The sequence below is a fragment of the Garra rufa genome, chromosome 15, assembly GCF_049309525.1.
Source record: "Garra rufa chromosome 15, GarRuf1.0, whole genome shotgun sequence".
NCBI lineage: Eukaryota > Metazoa > Chordata > Actinopteri > Cypriniformes > Cyprinidae > Garra > Garra rufa.
The window spans coordinates 32,585,190-32,606,367 of record NC_133375.1 but is presented as its reverse complement, the minus strand read 5'-3'; the positions used below and the strand labels follow the sequence as shown (position 1 = coordinate 32,606,367).

The 21,178-nt window shown below is 35.7% G+C and overlaps 1 protein-coding gene across 1 annotated transcript in view; it reads right to left on the bottom strand.

The window, feature by feature from the left end:
- Nucleotides 1-7,023: 7,023 nt before the first annotated feature.
- qsox1 (quiescin Q6 sulfhydryl oxidase 1) overlaps nucleotides 7,024-21,178 on the bottom strand; it is a 27,278-nt gene continuing 13,123 nt past the window's right edge. Inside the window, exons 9-11 of the mRNA XM_073819858.1 lie at nucleotides 17,251-17,278; nucleotides 16,985-17,161; nucleotides 7,024-8,679 (exon numbers count right to left, since the gene is read on the bottom strand). Of these exons, the coding sequence (XP_073675959.1) occupies nucleotides 7,796-8,679; nucleotides 16,985-17,161; nucleotides 17,251-17,278 (1,089 nt within the window). The 3' untranslated portion in view covers nucleotides 7,024-7,795. The remainder of the gene's footprint in view (nucleotides 8,680-16,984; nucleotides 17,162-17,250; nucleotides 17,279-21,178) is intronic.

Below are 21,178 nucleotides of genomic sequence, written 5' to 3'. Positions count from 1 at the left end.
TCACAGCTGCTCAGAAGCTGTGCATATATCTACTTGCTGTCAAATGGCATTGGATCAAATGATGATAATGTAATATACAGTTGAAGTCAAAAGTTTACATACACCTTGCAGAATCTGCAAAATGTTAATTATTTTACCAAAATAAGAGGGATCATACAAAATGCACGTTATTTTTTATTTAGTACTGACCCGAATAAGATATTTCACATATAAGATGTTTACAAATAGTCCACAAGAGAAAATAATAGCTTTTTATAAATTTAAAAGTTCAAAAATTTACATACAGTTGATTCTTAATACTGTGTTGTTACCTGAATGATCCACAGTTGTTGTTCATGAGTCCCATGTTTGTCCTGAACAGTAAAACTGCCTGCTGTTGTTCAGAAAAATCCCTCAGGTCACACAAATTCCTTGTTTTTTTTTAGCATTTTTGTGTATTTGAACCCTTTCTAACAATGACTGTATGATTTTGAGATCCATCTTTTCACACTGAGGACAACTGAGGGACTCATATGCAACTATTACAGAAGGTTTAAACGCTCACTGATGCTTCAGAAGGAAACATGATGCATTAAGACCTAGGGGATGAAAACTTTTGGAATTTGAAGATCAGGGTAAATGTTACTTATTTTGTCTTCTGGGAAACATGTAAGTATCTTCTTAAGGGCAGTACTAAATGGAAAAATATAATATTTAGGCAAAATAAGAAAAATGTACACATCTTAATTCTGTTCAAAAGATTACATCCCTGGCTCTTAATGCATCGTGTTTCCCTCTGTGAATGTAAACTTTTGAATGGGGTCATTTTATATAAATTCAACCATTATTTTCTCTTGTGGACCATAATGTCTTTTATGTGAAATATCTTACTCAGGTCAGGACTAATTAAAAAATAACATGTATTTTGTATGATCCCTCCTTTTGTGATTCTGCAAGGTGTATGTATACTTTTGACTTGAACTGTACCTGAATAGGGTGTATCTTTAACGTTCCAGCATAACAGCGTTCCTGTGTTCAAAACAAGGTTTATCATAGAATGATTTACTGAGTAAAACCTGACTGACCTTCACAAAATCCAGATCTGAAATCCTCAGGGATGAATTTGAACGATGAATGTAATCTAACATCACTGCCTGACCTTACTGATGTTATGGTGTCTAAATGGGACCAAATACCTGCATTCATGTTCCAAAGCCTTCACAGGAGAACAGAAGCTGTTACAGTAGTTAAAAAGGACAGACTTACTATTAATGCACAAGGTTTCGATAAATGAAGACCACACAAACTCTGCAAAATGAACTTGCTCTTGTTAGTTTCAAAAAACACTACCAAAACAAAAGGAGGTACTAAGAAGCTTGAAAAAATAATTTAACCTGTCTAAAAGCCTAGACAATATAATCTCTTTATGTTTTTTTTTTCTTATTTACCTTTTAACCAGATTTGGGGGGCTTATATAAAAAAATCTCATTACATGGATTCAGTACGATGACGATTGAGTTCAGATTTATAAATTAAAATACAATTTTATTACATATATAATATAATACAATATAATGATACCTTCCATCAAGAACAATTAGTAACTCTAGTAATGGTTTGTATTCTTAAAGTGGTTTAGCATGTTGCGCCTTGTCTCGCTTGTCAGCAGCCCATCAATCCATTTTGACTGACATTATTAAAGCTGGGAATGAGGGCTGCATCTCAAAATATGTATTACGGACAAGTGGAGGAACAACGGTAGTAAAATGAGATTAATCTGACCTGTTTGGCTCCTGCTTTAGGGCTAAATGTAACATTCAGGGGTCAGAGTATAAATGAGCTACAATAACAGAACCATATATTAACCCTTTTACCTCTCTTCACAGAATTAATTCACTCTCAGTGTGCATACACAATTGCACACCATGTGTATGCCTGTGTATGGCAGAAGCTTTATTGTATTATTAAAATCAGAGTGGTATGACAGCAGAGGTATCAAACCTGTCCAGCATTTTAATACCAGTATGCGATAGGCCATAAACACGCAAAGTACATGTTGGAGGGCCTCAGCAATAAAACCCAGCATTGTCTAATTTATGGAACACAACACCAGGAACACAAGGTGATGTTTTACCCTTGCTTTTTGCTGCTTTTGGATGGGGGCTGGGGATGTAGCTTTTGTTCCATTGTTCTCATGGCACACAAACAAGTCCCTCACACAGGTCTGGCAGGGAACAGAAAGCATATTATGTGTCCTCACAGTTATACAATCTGATTTGAACATAGAAACACTAGCAAGATTAGACAGAAAATCCATGACTTTAGTGTGTACTACTCACCAATGTGCTGACAAAGTTGCTGGGCTGTACAAAGCTCTGCCAGTTTTGCCAATTAAAAACTGTTAGCTATAATATACAGGGTACTCTACACATAAATAGATAAATAACTAAGTTTATTTGGAAATTGAAATTATCCATTTAAGTAGGAAGTACGTTAATTTAATTTGAATTTTCAAACAAGTATTGATGACTAAAACCCGTCAGTCAGGAGGGCTTGCAAAAATGCCACTAAAATGCCCATAAATTCAAGACAAAGAGGCAAAAAATGCCCTTGCACAGTTAAACAACGTATTACGGCTGTCGCAATTGAAATGAAATGTGAAAATGAATTAAAAGTGTCAATTCATGAACATAAATTTACATTTAGATTCGCTCACACTGCAGCTGTTTTGAGCAGCGTTGAGCCTTATAACCAATCAAACGCCTTTCTGTTGAATTTAGGAACGCATTGGCCAATCAGAGGCGATTAGATTAGTCAGCTGAGTGAAAACGCCTTGTTGTTGATGAGCGCGCACGCTCGCGAATACCCTCACCATAAACAGTGCAAACACGATAAAATATTAATAACGTAGGTTCAGTGATTATAACAGTTTTTTTTGTATAACTTGCACTATGGCTAGTCTTGGACCAACTATGAAGCCAGAAGGTGAGGTGCCCAAAACGAAACAAAAACGTTTTATATTGTTTTCTTTATCTATATTAATATTAATTATTACAATATAAAGAGCAACAATCTACTTTAATGATTTATGTAGTGTTATTGCAGCCCTGAGAGCTCCTGTTTTTTTTTTACATGTATAATTTATAAACAATTTTAAACAGTCTATTGTTATTGACAACAGTTTAAAATATTGATTAATGGAAAAGTTCATTTCTAACCCTGGTGTCAGTCATCCTAACTTGCCGTTTGCCTGTGAAAAACCTGCTGCCATAATGCCAGTGTGTTGCTTTGTGATTGCTAAATGTTTTAAATGTTTTTATTTTTTTCTATAGGGTTGCTTTGCAAATCCTAAGGTGTTCTGGGTGGTTGCTTACTGATCCAAACGTCAAAAGAGTCTATCCTCATGTCTCTAAGGTGCTCTGATCTCTGGATATGGCTCAGGTAACTCCTTCAATGTTTTTCCTGATGTCTGAATATCCTGTGTGAAAATACAGTCACCTGAAAAGTACTAGCACAGCTCACTTAAGTCTTAAAGGGACAGTTTGCACCCAAAAATTAAATACCTATATTTTGAACATTTGTTGTCCTTACAATAAAAGTCAAACTGAAATCAGTGTTGCTCTTTACCATTTCTTATTCACAAATAAAAGCAAGACATACAGGTTTGGAATTACATAAGGTTAAGTAATTAATGATATTTGGGTGAACTGTCCCTTTAAATGCAGCACATAAATTGAGAAAATTCAGTTTTTTGATCATCTGATCTATACACATCCTCTTAGTCCTCTACTAGAAGCCTTGAACTTCAGAGCTTTGCTTTTCAACACAGTTGTCAAACACTCAACACTGTCATCACAAAGGTTTATACAGTACATCTAGTAAAGAAAAAAATGGGACAGCAGATAGAGATGTGGGACAAAAGGGCGGAGCTCAGATTTCCACGAAAACCCTAAAGCTCAAGATCAAGCGCTGGTGTCCTTCAGATGAGCCTGTAATCTGGAACACTTCAAGCCCTTGTCTTCCAGCGCTCCTCTTTAGATCCTCTCTCCCTGGGGTCACCCCCCCCTCCCTCCCGGGCACAGCCAACTTCCAAGTGTGTGAGGGAAGAGGCCTTGAAAGCCGATTGCGTTTTAATAAAGTTTATTATCGGTGGGGGCTAATCCCCGTGGTAATCTCCCGCAGACCCAAAGGAAAGCAGGATTACTCACTTGCTATAATCCCAATGAAATTGTTAGGATTTAGCTAGCAAAACAGACCAGATGGCAACAGGCTTGTTCTTCCACCCTTGGGTCCAGCCGCTCACCCCTTTTCAGACCACTCCTCAACCCAGACACCCTAAAACACAACACATGAGCTATTTGTTGAGACAAATGCATGTGGCATTGAGGACACTGATAGGGTGAATGATGCTTAGGCTTCGGAAATGCTACAATTTACAGTGTTTTACAGAGGTTTGATTGAGAAATGAGTAGTGCTGTTAAACGATTATTCGTGATTAATCGAGTCCAAAATAAAAGTTTTTGTTTACATAATATATGTGTACTTTGAATATTTATTATGTGTATATAAACACACACACGTATGGATATGTTTAGGAAAAATGTATAGTTATATATTAAATATATATATATATATATATATATATATATATATATATTATTAATTATATGAATAGAAATATATACTGTATATATATACACATAATAAATATACACAGTACACACACATTATGTAAACAAAAACTTATTTTGGATGCGATTAATCGCGATTAATCATTTGACAGTACTAGAAATGAGTACAATCTTTAGGAATAATCAAAAACTTAAGGCTGGAATACACTACACAACTTTCTAAACTATATTTAAAACACTAGGCAGCATACACTTGCTGATTTTGTGAAGGGTTAAGGAAAAAACTAACAATTCAACATGATGACACAAAAAAAAAAAAAAAAAAAAAAAAAAAAAAATCATAATATGATGAAACCAAAGAATGTATGTGTTCTAACCAAAAATATAAAACATGTTTGAAACCTATGGAATCATAAAATGTGATTTTCTGTAAAATTTGCAGACTGGCTCTGATTTGAGATCTTACAGACAGTAAATTGGGCCAAAAAACTGAAACAAAATCATAGTGTATTCCAGCTAGGGATGCGTGATATTATTGGAACATTATCGGTATGGGCTGATAAAGGCTTAACATTTAAACATCGGCATTGGCTGATTAGAAAAAAAAAAAAAAAAAAAGGCCGGTAAAGCCATTTATTTTATTTATCTAGGGGGCGCTGTTGGCCTAATTGTAATAAAACGAAAATAAAATTCATATATTATGTAAACAAAAACTTTTATTTTGGATGTAATTAATCACGATTAATTGTTTGACAGCACTAATACACAGATTTATTCATTAATATGTTAATGTGTATATCTATTTTTTTTCTAACCGATTATAAAAACGTATTTTTCCTAACAAAATAAAAATTCTAATCCATAAAAAGATCAAATAATAAATCATATTCTCAAAACAGCTGCTCAAATGTCAAACTTAAATTAATAAAACAAATATATACTATACTTTTGCTTTAGACAGATAAAATGGTTTCAACTGCATCTGTCTGGAAAAAAGAGAGATTAATTTTATTAGTTATTTTCAAAGCTTTTAATTTACTCTCATTAAAAAAAAAATAACTTTAATAATGCTTATTAGTTCTAAAGAATATGTTTTTGCTAACTTGTTTATAATTTCGACACAGGAGAGACTTGGTGATATTTCAAAACAGAAGTTAATTATTATAATATATACAGAAAAATATTGGTATCGGCATTGGCCAACATGATTTGAAAAATATTGGCAAAAATCTAATATTAATTTGCAGGGTTTTAAAGAGGTTTGATTGAAAAATGAGTAGTGCTGTGAAATGATTTCAATTTGTTGTCAACATAAAATAACTTTAATAATGCTTATTAATTCTAACAATTAAGTTTTTGCTCAAAACTAACCAAAGTTTAAAATAATTTGTTTATAATTTCAGCACAGGAGAGACTTGATGTTTCAAAACAAAAGGAAAAATATACGGGTATCAGCCAACATGATTTGAACAATATCGACAAAAATCTAATATCGATTTACAGGGTTTCATAGAGGTTTGATTGAGAAATGAGTAGTGCTGTCAAATGATTTCAATTTACTGTCATTAAATAAATAACTTTAATAATGCTTATTAGTTCTGCCAGATGATGCAGGCTGATGGGTTCTTAATGTAACTGATGATATCACAGTTATACGCAGAGTTTTATGACTTGGCACAAGCTGATTGGTTCTTGTTGCGTATGCAACCAATGAGCTTTCAGCTATTTAAATGGTTGGTACCATTTACTTGGGCATTTCATGGCATGCTTTCAGAGTTCCTTTGAAACCCTCCACCTTCCCCAGCTCCACCTGTATAGATCTGCTATGGGTTATTTTATGCAGCAGCAGTATGCTTTAAATACTCACAGCACGGTATCACCATATGCTTTGGCAGTAGCAAGTTCTGTACTTGCTTGCAGCAGCAGCAATAATCTACAACTACAGCAATAACCAACAGCATCAGCAATTCAGCAGCAGCAGCGTAGCAGATCTATATCGCTAAGGCCAGATACATTAACATTGTCATATCCATTACCGTGCTAAACTTGACAGAGAGACAGAAATAAGTAACCAAAACCAACCAAAGTTAAAAATAATTTGTTTATAATTTCAGCACAGGAGGGACTTGGTGTTGTTTTAAAATAAAAGGAAAAATATATTGGTATTGGCATCATCCAAAATGATTTGAAAAATATCTGCAAAAATCTAAATGTCGTGCAACCCTAATTCTAGCATTTACTAAACATTATTCAACTGATTGTCAACAATTATATTAGTTTGAGCCACACACCAACTAGAGGTTTTGAAGACACTGGAAATGTTAAATGTTGTCCAAAAACCCCCCACAAACGCCATGCATCTCATTCCATGCCAGAAAACACAACTGGAGTTTTAAACAAAACAAGAAAGATGTTTTTAGAAAAAATAATTTTAATCAGATTTTACCCAGCAAAGCACTCCATTTCAGTATGAATATTTAGTTCTTGCTTACCAAACAGGCACGAACCGTAACGTCTGTGATTCTTATCGTTTCAGGTACTCGTGTAGTTGCTCCACGGTACAAATTCACGGTAAAAATCAGAAAAAGTCAAATATTTGATAAGAAAGGCAGTGACAGGCAGTGAAATCACAATAAAATTAAATACACATAAAAATGTAGGTCTATCAATGAGGGATGTATTTTCATTGTAATATCCACATTAAGAGTTATTGGGGTCTAAAAAAAAAAAATATAGGCATTTTGAGTGTTTTAATTATTTAGCTTAAAAGAAATGGTCATGTTAAAGATATGTTTTTGTGATGAAGTATTTCATAAATTTCAATTTTTTTTGTTTTAAGAAAATTATTTTAAAAAATGATATGCGCTGCATATGGCAATAAGTTTAAGTATTCTTCAATGAGTGGTCATATAAAAATTAGTTCTTGTAGGATAAACTAATAAAAGACATCAATTACAATTATAATTATTCCATTGCCAGATGCTTCAAAGATAAAATCTCACAAAAGGAGTTTAGGGAAAAAAAAAAATTAGACCACAAGCAGCCCTTAATGGACAAGTGTAGGGTCTGTAAAACAACACTTTGGCATTAATTACTATCAAATTAAAAACAGCACTTTGTAAACTCAATTTCTGTGGATCAGTACTTTGGCTGAAGCTGTTGTTTCTCCATTAGCCTCAGAAGCTCTAGGGCAGAGACACTTTAGCACGTCGCAGCTTTATCCTCAGTTTGAAATACAGGTACATGGCGAGCAGACACATGGAGGAGAGAAGGTACAGCAGGACGCACAGGCTCACATCCAGCCTGGAGAACCCCACGCTGAGCAAGGACATCCAGCGCTTGTTTTGGGGTCTGGGGTACGGCTCTATCCCTACCCCAGCACCGAGGTTCTCTTCCTGGCTTCCCAGGTCTCGCTTCACCCTCCAGCCTCCCTCAAACTGGACATCCTCCACTTCCTCCTTCCTCTTCAGACTCCTCCGTCGCACTATGCCAGACATGGCTGCAGCTCGGAGGGCTTTGGCTTTGTAATGTTGGTTGACAAATAAATCCAAATCTACTATGTCTTCCTGAGGCTCCCGTAGCTTCATTCCCACAATTTTTGGTTTGCTTTGGGACTGCGGCCGTTGTGGCTTCTCCCAGGGTGCCTGGTTATCAGGCTTGTCCGCTTCAGCAGCCCCCATTCTCTCTAATGCTGCAGGGTACGGGTCACCTGTTTGTTCCTCTAGTGCTGGTTCTTCTTCTTCCTCCTCGTCTTGCTGCTCATCTTCTTGAGGCTCTTCGGCAAGGTGGTTGTCCAGAACCTCTCGAGCTCTCCTTTCCGCCCCACGCCCGGCTTCTTTTTCCATCCGAGCTGCCGTGAGTCGGTTTCGCTGGTGGATGAGAGCCTGGGTCTCATCCTGCAGGTAGTCTGTTAGAATGCGAGATGAGCAAAAGTAGTTTCGAAGAAAGGTCATCACCTCCTCTTGGTTCCAGGTGTGCTCACCGGTCCTTTTCAAACCATGACAGCTAGAACACAACTCCGGAGATGGCCACTGAGTCTTAGGGAAATGGGGGTCCTCGCTGAGGTCTCCTGTGTGGGATAAGAAAAACAGCTGTTAGGGGGAGTTTCATAATTTAATGAAGAGTCAAAAAAGGAGTTGGTTCCACTTTATATTAGGTGGCCTTAAACACACACACACACACACACACACACACACACACACACACACACACACACACACACACACACACACACACACACACACACACACACACACACATTTTAACAGTTAAACTGCCCACTGTTCTTCAGAAAATCCTTAAGGTCCAACAATTTTTTTGATTTTTCAGCATTTTTGTGTATTTGAACCCTTTCCAACAATGACTATGATTTTGAGATCCATCTTTTTACACTGAGGACAACTGAGGGACTCATATGCAACTATTACAGAAGGTTCAAACACTCACTGATGCTTCAGAAGATAACACAATGCATTAATTGGAGGGAAAACTTTTTGAATTTGAAGATCAGGGTAAATTTAACTTATTTTGTCTTCTGGGAAATGCGTATCTTTTTTGGGGGCAAAATTAAAAGAATTTACACATCTTCATTCAGTTCAAAAGTTTACACCCCTGGCTCACCCCAGAGGGTTAAAGCATATTTTTTTTCCCTTCTGGAGCATCAGTGAGAGTTTGAAACTTCTGTAATAGTTGCATACGAGTACCTCAGTTGTCCCCAGTGTAAAAGATGAATCTCAAAATCATATAATCATTGTTGGAAAGGGTTCAAATACACAAAAATGCTGAAAAACCAAAGAATGCTGACAGTTTAACTGTTCAGGATAAACAAGAGACTCATGAACTACCACCACTTAAAAACTAACAAACAGCTGTGGATCATTCAGGTAACAGCAAAGTATTAAGAATCAAGTGTATGTAAACTGTTGAAAAGGGTCATTTTTATAAATTCAACTATTAGTTTCTCTTTTGGACTATATGTAAAGATCCTTTATGTGAAATACATTTGGTAAAATATTTAACATTTTGCAGATTCTGCGAGGTGTATGAAAACTTTTGAGGTCAAATGTACAGTTTATAGCTTTGCTATAAAACAAAAGACTATTTTGTTTCTAACACAGGAAAATGTAGTAAGAATCTATTTAGTACAACTATTGAGAAAAACTGCCAAAATAAAAATAAATAAATGTAAAAACCTAATCTAAATTTATACATATAACAAAATGTTTAAAATTTATATTAAGATTTTTTTTTTTATAAATGAAAACTGTAAACATTACTATTTCTATTATTTTAACTTAAGTGCTTAAAATGCTTTTCTCACTCAATATTTGTGTCTTGTTTTTCAGTAAATATCTAAATATTGAATGCAAATGCAAAATGAAATAAGATATTTTGTTTTCTAAAGAAATCATTTTTGCTTAAAACTAGAAAAAAATATTTGCCACTGGGGCAATAAAAATAATCTTGTTTTTCCTTTAAATTAAGTTTACCTTTCTTACCATATTAGCGGATAGTTTTTCTTGTTTTAAGCACAAACTCAATTTTGATGCATTGAAACATATATTTTTATGTTCTCAAGAAATTCACCTGCTAATCCAGCAGAACTCTCAAACAATTCTTCTTCAAGTCTAGGCTTTAAACAAGCTTGAACCCGTTTTAAATAGATTAATTATTTAACTCAGTGTCAAGTTAAGTTGTTAAAGCCCAACTGACACAATCAATTCAGAGTTGACAGCTGAACATAACCTGGAGAAGAACACCATGATGATTTAATTCACCTAATATATTATTAAGCTCCAACAAAATTCATTCTGCATATCAGAAAATAAATGAGACAAACTAAGTTAGGCTGCTGAACTTCTGCTGCCATTCCTATTTCTGTCATTCAGAATTTTTCCTAACCTTGAGGTGCTGTGTGAACCGTGTGACAGGTCTAAAGACATGATCAATAGACCTGTGGGCTCTCCCAGAGGGAGGATCGTGAAGATAATAGATGAGGTTGGGGTGAACAAGACACCCCTCCCCATCCACATGCACCAGCCTCTCCTCTTCACACCCCCTGTGAACATGCCACCATCTCCAAATTGAATATGAAAGCCAGCACCTCTGGGTTGCAGCTCTCCCTCTAATGAATTACTATTTTTTCCCTTCAGATGTTTTCCTTTCGTCCCTCCCCCCAAACGCCACCCCAGACAGAGGCATCCGCTAATAAATTGCTTGTGGCGGATGTCACAGGGTGGCCGGGACACTACAAGAGGTGGCAGCAGCGGTTAGTTTACATCCCTTCCCCCCCATCTCTTACGTAGATTAATCTGATGTATATATGCATGTGTGGATGTACTCTGCATACCGCACTTTACATAAGAGATACATCAATTTTACTATGTGTCTACGGGAACCCGGGGGTCTTTATGCATGGCTCTGTGACAGCACTCATATCTGGTTGTGATGTGATGCAATGCCTATGAAGATCTTACTTTTAATCACGGAGCCCTTCAGCACAAAGGTGACTTCAGCTGTAGCACTGTTAACATTGATACAAAGCTTGCCGGGCCGGTGCATTAATATTCATGCGTGTGAATAGAGAAGGAGCCGTCATGTGGGACAGTTCCAGTAAGTGGGAGTAAACGTGAGTGCCGATGGGTGGGCAGGGCTCCTGCGTTCAGACGAAGAGAGGACTGGACTAAACAAATGCAAAACAAACATACAGGCTAATCTTCTCCTTGGCATTTCAAGAGGACAAGACAGAGGAAGAGAGAGGGATCGGTTATGTTTAGGGCATACTACCATACTAATTTTGCAGTATAAAATGTATCACACAATGGAAACACCTGACTTGATCTGCCATTTTCAGTGACAAATACACAAAATCAATCATATTTTTAAAAAAATTGCAACTGTAATTACTGCTTATGATAGAAAGTAGTTGTTGTAGTAGTTATTTAAGTATAAGCATTTTCTGCTCACTAAGCTTGCATTTATTTGATCCAAAATACAGCAGTAATATTTTGAAATATTTTACTATTTAAAATAACTGCTTTCTATTTGAATACACTTTACAATGTAATTTATTCCTGTGATCGAAGCTAAATTTTCAGCATCATTTCTTCCAGTCTTCAGTGTTACAAGATCCTTCAGAAATCATTCTAATGTGCTGATTTGCTGTTCAAGAGACATTTATTATTATTATTATTAATTATTATCAATATTTAAAACAGTTAAGTACATTTTTCTTTCAGGATTCTTCGATGAGTGGAAAGATCCAAAAATCTGCATTTATCTGAAATTTAAATTTTTTGTAACATTATACCATTCAAAAGCTTGGAGTCAGTATACTTTTATTTTAGCAAGGATGCTTTAAATTTGATCAAAAGTGACGATAAAGACATTTATAATGTTACAAAACATTTCCATTTTGAATAATTGCTGTTATTCTGAACTTTCTATTTATCAAAGAAACCTGAAAAAAAAATTATATGCAGCTGTTTTCAACATAAAAAAAGCAGCAAATCATAATATTAGAATGATTTCTGAAGTATCATGTGGCTGGAGTAATGATGCTAAAAATTCAGCTTTGAAATCACAGGAATAAATTGCATTTTAAAACATATTTAAATAGAAAACAGCTATTTTAAATGGTTTTAAATATTTCAAATATTTTTAAATATTTTAAAATTGTACTGTTTTTACTGTACTTTGGATCAAATAAATGCAGGCTTGGAGAGCAGAAGAGACTTCTTTAAAAAAAAAAAAACACTAAAAATCCTTTGACTGGTAGTGTAGGTATGGTGTAATGTTAAGTTATCTTTATATATGGTCATGCAGAATAAGGCATTAATATGTGCTTTATAAGTGCTAATAAACAGCCTAATGCTAGTAATATGCATGCTCATAAGCAACAAGTTAATAGTAAATGTGTTCCCTAATCTAAAGTGTTACTGTATTACAGAGATAGTTCACTTAAAAATGAAAATTCTGTCATTAATTTCAAACCTGTAAGACCATCATTCATCTTCAGAACACAAATTAAGATTTTTTTGATGAAATCCAACAGCTTTCTGAGCCTGACATCTGGCCTTCAACCAGATTTTTTTTTTTTAATTTTACTTTTGACACTTTTCTCTTTATTTTGATAGGACAGTAGAGTAATGACATGAAGCAAAGTGGGAGAGAGAGAGGGGTAGGGGGATCTGGAAAGGTCCACAAGACAACCGGAGTGCAACGGCGCTATATGTTGGTACGCTGCCCACAAGCCTATTGGTACTGACATTCAATTGTAAATTTTATGAAGCTACGAGAATACTTTTTGTGTGCAAAGAAAACAACAATAACGACTTTATTCAAAAATTGATTCCAGGTCCATCTTAGTTGTACGTTCATGACAGTAACACAATGCGTGTTAATTGTTAGTATATTGTTGGATAAAGTCGTAATTTTTAGTGATGCTCCGATTGATCGGCCACCGATCATGATCGGACGATATTGGCTTAAAATAGCTTGATTGGCGAACCCCAAAAGCGCCGATCAAAAAAGCCGATCACTTGATGTAAATTACTCGTGCAACTTTTTCACAGCGCACAGGTAAACAACAGCAGAGCGGAGCTTACCAATGGCAACACGAGTACTAAATTCCTTATTTGTTTTGTACAGTCAGGGTAGTCTTGTTATTGGGCATGTGACTAAGTTGTGCGTGTACAGAGCGCTGACTGTAGTTTTGCCCGAGATGTTCAAGTTTACTTTCGGTTTCATTCTCTGCTATCTTCAGTGAGTGTTAAATGTGCGTGCTTGAATGTAAATGAATGTATCTTTCTATACCCGTCATATTGCAATAATGTTACCGCTGTATGTCTGATTGTTGTCATCAGTTCATGTTGTAGTTCAGTTCATATAGAATGAGGAGAAACGGTGCCCATGTAATTCACGTGCGTATGTTCAGCGCCATTTTATCGCATCGTAATTCTAATGAACGCATATAGATGTTACTGAGGTGAATGTTTATGTTTCCTATATACAGACGGATTCTGATATATCGTATTTAATTCAGCCTAAACCACATTTTACTACCTTTATTCTAATGACTGTGCAATGCTGGATAATATAATCCATCATCTTAAAAAGCAGCAACAAATAACAAGCAAAGAACATTTACATTATCAAAGAATTTCATCACTAACTAGTGTAGCCTAGTCTAGTGCGAGGTGCACTTTAAAAAAAAAACACTCCCGTTATATCTATCTACACTGTATGATGAATAAATCTCTTACCCATGCGGCGCGTTAAGGCGACATGGCCACTCTATGCGTGTGTTTATACCACGGCAAGTTTCTGAAGCATCCTAGAACCGACTCTCTGCACTGCATCGCTAAAGTTAGGTGCCTTTTTGACGGATAATAATAATAATAATAATCGTCTTGCTATCGTCAAAGGCATCAGCAACTGGCGATATCTATAACTATCGTCGATACACGATACTATCGTCTACAACCCTAACTTGGTGGTTCTTCAAGATCTTGACTGTAGCCTATTTCTACAGTTTTTTTTTCCAATATAGTTAATTTAGAGTTAGTTTCATTTCTACAAATGGTGCAAACTCTGCTAGATTATAGATAAAAGATTCCCATTCCCCTGCCATTCTGTGATTGGCAGTGATCGGCAGATCATGATCTTGGTGATCGGCCCCAAAAATGCTGATCGGAGCATCTCTAGTAATTTCTGTTTGTTTTTTTGCACAAAACCACTGATTTTAACGCCATTTTATCGATGTCCTTACTACATTTCTGGGTCTTAAATGTGGTAGTTGCTTTGCAGTCTATGCAAGGTCAGAAAGCTCTCGGATTTCACAAAAAATATCTTCATTTGTGTTCTGAAGATGAACGAAGATCTTACGGGTTTGGAGCAACATGAGGGTGAGTTATTAATGACAGAATTTTCATTTTTGAACTATCCCTTCAAGCCCAAAGAATACTTCATTTTTGGACGCGTATGCCAAGTGGCAGCAGCAGTGCTGGGCTGAGGTTTGTTATCCGGCCCTTTATGCCAGTTAAATTAATTGTGCAGCAGTGATACTAATAGGCCACTATTCATGCCTGGTTAGCTGCGTGTGTATGTGTGTGCGAGGTGGGAGGGAACTACTAAAGAGGCTCATGATCAGAAGGAGGAGGGTCTCTCTTGGGATCCGAGAGGAATAAAGGGTGTTGGAGGGTAGGAGGCAAAGGAGGAGGAGGGGAGAGTGCCACCCACCTTACACACACACACACAGACACACACACACACACACACACACACTTTGTGTTAGCTACTTGGGCCAGAGATTACAAAAGCAGAGGAAGGCTTGATGCTGGCGGCGTGGCGTGTGCCACCTGCTGTCCCGGCCGTCTGGGGAATAGAGGGCCGCGTGCCCTGGGCAGGAGACACTGTTGCTGTATCAATTGTCAAGCGGCTGGAACGACTCTCCCGGGACAGGAGAGGCAGTGAGACCTAATCAGCAGAAGTGACGGGGGACCACAGGACACAGAAGAGCCATAGGGGGACACGCATGGGGGACTTTTTGTCCAATTATTCATGACTTCATGGCTGGTAAAACGGGACAGACGCTAAAGAGGCAGGCGACATCAAAAGATGACAAACAAATGAATTAAGCAAGTGTGAAGAGAGGCAACTAACTCCCTTTATAGCCCTTATGGACAACAGCCATGCAAGCTGACAAGCTGTCAGAGAGATAACTAAGATTTTTATTTATGAAATGTCAACCATGTTCACTTTTACTAGGGAATTTAAAATCTGTAAATGATACAAACGTAATAAAATATACACTACCAGTCAAAAGTTTTTCAACAGTAAGATTTGTAATGTTTTAAAGAAGTCTTTTCGGCTCACCAAGCCTGCATTTATTAGATTTTATTTGAACATTTTGAAATATTTTTGTTTATTTAAAATAACTGTTTTCTATTTGAATATATTTTAAAATGCAATTTATTCCTGTGATCAAAGATTTTCAGCATCATTACTCCAGTCTTCAGTGATCCTTCAGAAATCATTCTAATATGCTGATTTGCTGTTCAAGAAACATTTTTATTATTATTATCATCATCATCAACATTATCAATATTAAAAAAATCTACTCGGCATATATTTTTTTTGAGCAGCAAATAAGAATATCAGAATGCTTTCTGAACGATCATGTGACTGGAATAATGGTGCTAAAAATTCAGCTTTGAAATCACAGAATAAATTACAATTGAAAATATATATTTAAAACAGACATTAAAAATCTGGTAGTGAACAAAACAAAAAACAAAACAGAAGGTGTGAGAAATAGGAAAAGGGGTGGATGTAAGTGGAGGGAGAGAAAAATAGAGAGATAGACGGATAGAAGAGAACAGGACAGCTGGTGTCTGCCCAGAGGATCGCCGAATTAAAGGGATTTAAAGGGAAGAAGCTGCACTGGTGCTCTGGAGAGGGAAATCCACACACAAAAAAAAAAAAAAACTCCTGGTGTGCTCTCTTCTTTTCTCCTACTCTACACTATGGACAGGAGTGACAGGACTGAATAATATCCTTGGTTTATTATGGCCCCAAAAAAGTATTTGGACTATTTAAAGGGATAGTTCACCCAAAAATAAAATTTCTGTCATTAATTACAAGATTCTGTAAATAATGTACCAAGAACATCAACAAAATAGCCCATGTGACATCAGTGGTTCAACCCTAATTTTTTAAAGCTACAATACTTTTTGTGTGCAAAAAAAAATAAAATAACAACAAAGTAGTCACATGGACTATTTTGAAGATGTTCTTGGTACCTTTTTGAACCTTGAATGTGGTCCCTTGCTGTCTACGGAGAGTCAGAAAGCTCTCGGATTTTATCCAAAGTATCTTAATTTGTGTTCTGAAGATGAACAAAGGTCTTGCAGGTTTGGAATGACATAAAGGCGGGTAATTAATGACAGACATTTAAATTTTGGGTGAAATTTCCCTTTAAATACCATACCAAGTGGCAGTTATTGTACAGAAATATAACAAACAAACCTGTCAAGAAAAAGTTTTATTAGTTTTGTAATGATGAGGTGGTAGATACACTGTTCAAATTGTGACTTTTTGGTCACATGAACATGTCCATACTTAATGTGATAAATGACACCTGTGGTTATTCTGCTAGGATGCCTGCGTGAGCTTAAGGGGAAATGAACTCAAACATAAACTAAAAATCACCCAGATGTCACCAACTGGTTAAAAGTAATTTGCTCAGAAAAACATTTTTTGGAAAAAAAAAAAAAAAAAACCCCAAACCAAATACTTTGGGGCAATATTTGTACACATATGAAGTGTTAGTCTGTGGTTAACACTTTAAATTTGTTTACTCTGAAAATACAGACCTGCCAGACGGTTGTTGACCCGGTTGTGGCGAGACCACAGCCAGAGGACAGCGGCGGACAGTGAATTCACATGATCCATGCTCTCCTGGGCCATACTTTCAAAGTGAGTTGCACACGGCCTGCACCCGAAAAAACTGCTGACATAGCCTCTCATCGCTTGCAACACTTCCTGAGGGTCTGAGATCAAGAAAGAAAAGAGGAAATGGGCAAAAAAAAAAAGGGAGTTAAAAACAAAACAAAAATGTCATTGCAAGAAGAAAAAGCACTGTCAATTTTGGGTGCATAAAGCATAAACTGTATATGTAATAGAGTTAAGAGTTGACAATAGAGTCAATAGAGTTGAGGTCAAAATTTTACGTACACCTTTTTTGTTTAGTGATAGTCGTTCATGAGTCTCTTGTTTGTCCTGAACAGTTAAACTGCCTGCTGTTCTTTAGAAAAATCCTTTAGGTCCCACAAATTCTTTGGTTGCTCTGCGTTTTTATGTATTTGAACCCTTTCCAACAATGACCGTATGATTTTGAGAACCATTTTTTCACACTGAGGGTCTCAAATTTAACTTATTTTGTCTTCTGGGAAACATATAAGTATATTCTGTATGATCTGAAGGGCAGTAATAAATGAAAAAACAAAATGAGAAAAAGTGTTCACATCTTTATTCTGTTCAAAAGTTTACACCCCCTCTTAACGCACGTTTCTTCCTTCTGGAGCATCAGTGAGTGTTTGAACCATTTGTAATAGTTGCATAGAGTCCCTCAGTTGTCTTTAGTATGAAAAGATGGATCTCAAAATCATACAGTTGTTGCTGGAATAGGCTTCAAATACACAAAAACGCAGAAAAACCAAACTGTGGAAAAAAATACAACTGTGGATCATTCAGGTAACGACACAGTATTGAGAAACAAGCGTATGCAAACTTTTGAACGGGGTCATTTTTATAAATTCAACTTTTATTTTCTCTTGTGGACTATATGTAAACATCTTTTATGTGAAATATCTTATTCAAGTCAGTGCTAAATAAAAAAATATAACATTTTTATGTATTTTATTTTATGATTCTTCCTAATTTGGTCACATAATTAACATTTTGCTAACTCTGCAAGGTTTTGACCTCAACTATATCATAATATCATGCAATATTAATTACATCTACTAGTATTTTAAAGTATTATATACTTGTAATGTGATATATATTACAGAAATTGAATCACTTAAAGTATAAACAATGGAAAAACTGCTAACAAAGCATGATTTCACATCAACAGCTTCATAAAAAAATTAACTACAGTACATAATATCTTCACAAGCAAACAGATATCAATTATCAGTAATCTATCAAAAATGTAGCAACCTGCTAATTCAGACACACAACAGGACACTAACTAACCAACCTCTGTACCCCAGATTAACCTACACTAATCCTTTTGTATCTATTCTCTCAAATACGACCCATTCTGAGAACAAGTCACTGCAGGTACCAGGAGGTCAATTCTGACCCCGAATGCTCTTTAAGTTAGTTTGGTGTTGTGGTTAGTACACTTCTTTCTTTCAATGTTTAGCTGGTGGACATAATCCAGAGCATTGCCAGTGGACAGATGGACACCCCGTCCATGGCCTTCCATCTGCAGGTTACGTGACCCCCCTCCACCCGCTCACACAAACACGCATCCACACGCAGATGCCCCCTCCGCTTCTTTTTCCGCCCACTGTAAGCTGCTGGATTAAGTGTGAGTGGAGAAGCTGTGTTCACTGGGTCTTATATTAACCCTTCAGATTCCAATAATCTAAACAAATCCCTCTCTTCTACCTACACACAATTACTTGTCCAGCAGCAAAACAAGGCCTAACAATAACAGCGACACACTGGTTTCCTGGAACATGAGACTCTTGTGTATATTTGCATGGGGCGATGATGGATTTTTCAACAAAAAGCACCAAGCCAGAGGAACACGCAGACGGCCACACACAGCCCAGTACAGATGCATGTCAGCCTTCTTTACACAATAGACAGAGCTCATCCATCTCAAAACGGCCTTGAAGGTTGTGACACAGGGCAGCTGATGGGAGCTCTAGAGGTCAACAACAGGCCAAGATGGGCCACAGAATTCAGCGTTTCATTTACATGAGCCTGAAATAAGGTCTACAGCAGAAAAAGATCAACAAATCAGACTGTGCGACTTGATGGTTCATTGATTTGTTCTTCTCAGCACACTGCATTTCTGAAAGATGATGTTGCTTTTTAAAAGGCTGAAATCATTAAAAAGTCATGAAGTCAAAATTGATCTCTTTTTCTTTCTTAATATTCACATATACATTTATGCATTTGGCAGACGCTTTAATACAAATCAACTTACATTGTGTTCCTGGTATACATTTAATCAGTTTCCTGGGAATCAAACCAATGACCTTGGTGCGCTCCACTGTTTGAGCTACGGGAAAACTGTTTTTTTTTTTTTTTTATCTAATTGTAAATATCAGTGTGCACTACTATAAAGAAAATTATTCAATCAAAATGTACTAAACAACTTGCCTTTTCGGCCATGTAGACTTCATAATCTTTCACAACTGACTTCAAATTCTGGTTTAGAACATACAGTTTTCACAATAATATTTCTATCATGACATTACTCTGAAAATTTTAACATGGTAAGGTAATGTATTAGGTTTTACTTTTGGTTATTGCTGCTGCTGTCGATATGGTGCTGTGAGCATTTAAAGGTAAAGTTCACCCAAAAATGAAAATTCTGTTATTAATTATTCACCCTCATGTCGTTCCATACCGTAAGACCTTTGCTTATCTTCAGAACACAAATTAAGATATTTTTGATGAAAAATGTTATGTCTGGTGTCACATGGACTATGTTAATGATATCCTTACTATCTTTCTGGGCCTGGAAAAAATAAGTTACATTTATCAAAAATATCTTAATTTATGTTCAGAAGATGAACAAAGGTCTTACGGGTTTGGAATGATATGAGGGTGAGTAATTCATTTTTTTTATTTTTAGGTGAACTATTAAGATATACTGCTAATGCATAAGTATATAAAAACCCGTAGTAGATCTATCAGATCTATACAGGTGGAGCTGGGGAGGTGGAGGGTTTCAGAGTTACTCTGAAAGCGTGCTGCAAAATTCTCTAGTGAATACTAACCAGCCATTTAAATGTAAAGCAAGCTCATTGGCCGAGTATGCAACATAAACCAATCAGCTTGTGCCAAGTAGTTTAATGCTGCGAAAGTCATCAATTTGCGTTAATAACCCATCAGTTTGCGCCATCTAGAGTTTCATGACAAAACTTGGCATTACTTCGCAATGGTTAAAATGAAGTCTTGCCTTTTTTTTATATTTAATATTCACTCTTAAATGTGTCCTAATACAAAAGTAATACGGGTGGTGAATGCCATTTCATGTGCACTACAAGTCAAAAGTTTTTGTACAGTAAGATTTTTAATGTTATTGTTAAAGAAGTCTCTTCCGCTTACAGCAAAAACAGTACAATTTTAAAATATTTTTTATTTAATAAAATAAAGTTTTATTTAAAATAACAACTTTCTATTTGAAAACATTTAAAGATGAAATTTATTCCTGTGATCAAAGCTAAATTTGTCACATGATCTGTCAGAAATCATTCTAAAATGCTGATTTGCTGTTCAAGAAACATTTATTATTATTATTATTATTATTTTCAATATTTAAAATAATAATAATAATAATAATAATAATAATAATAATAATAATAATATTTTTTTTTCAGGATTCTTTGATGAATAGAAAGATCCAAAGATCAGCATTTATCTGAAATAAAAAGCTTTTGTACCATTATACACTATATCATTCAAAAGTTTGGAAAAAAGCTTTTTTTGGGAAAGAAATTATAGAAATTAATACTTTTATTGAGCAAGGCTGCTTTAAATTGATTAGAAGTGATGATAAAGACATTTATAATGTTACAAAAGATTTCTATTTCAGATAAAATGTTCTTCTGAACTCACTGTCTCTTATCAAAGAAAACTGAAAAAAACCCTGTGCTGTTTTCAAAAGAATAGTAATAAGTTTAGTTTTTTGAGCAGCAAATCAGAATATTAGAATGATTTCTGAAGGATCTCGTGACTGGAATAATGATGCTAAAAATTCAGCTTTGATCACAGGAATAAATTACATTTTAAAATATATTAAAATAGAAAACAGTTAT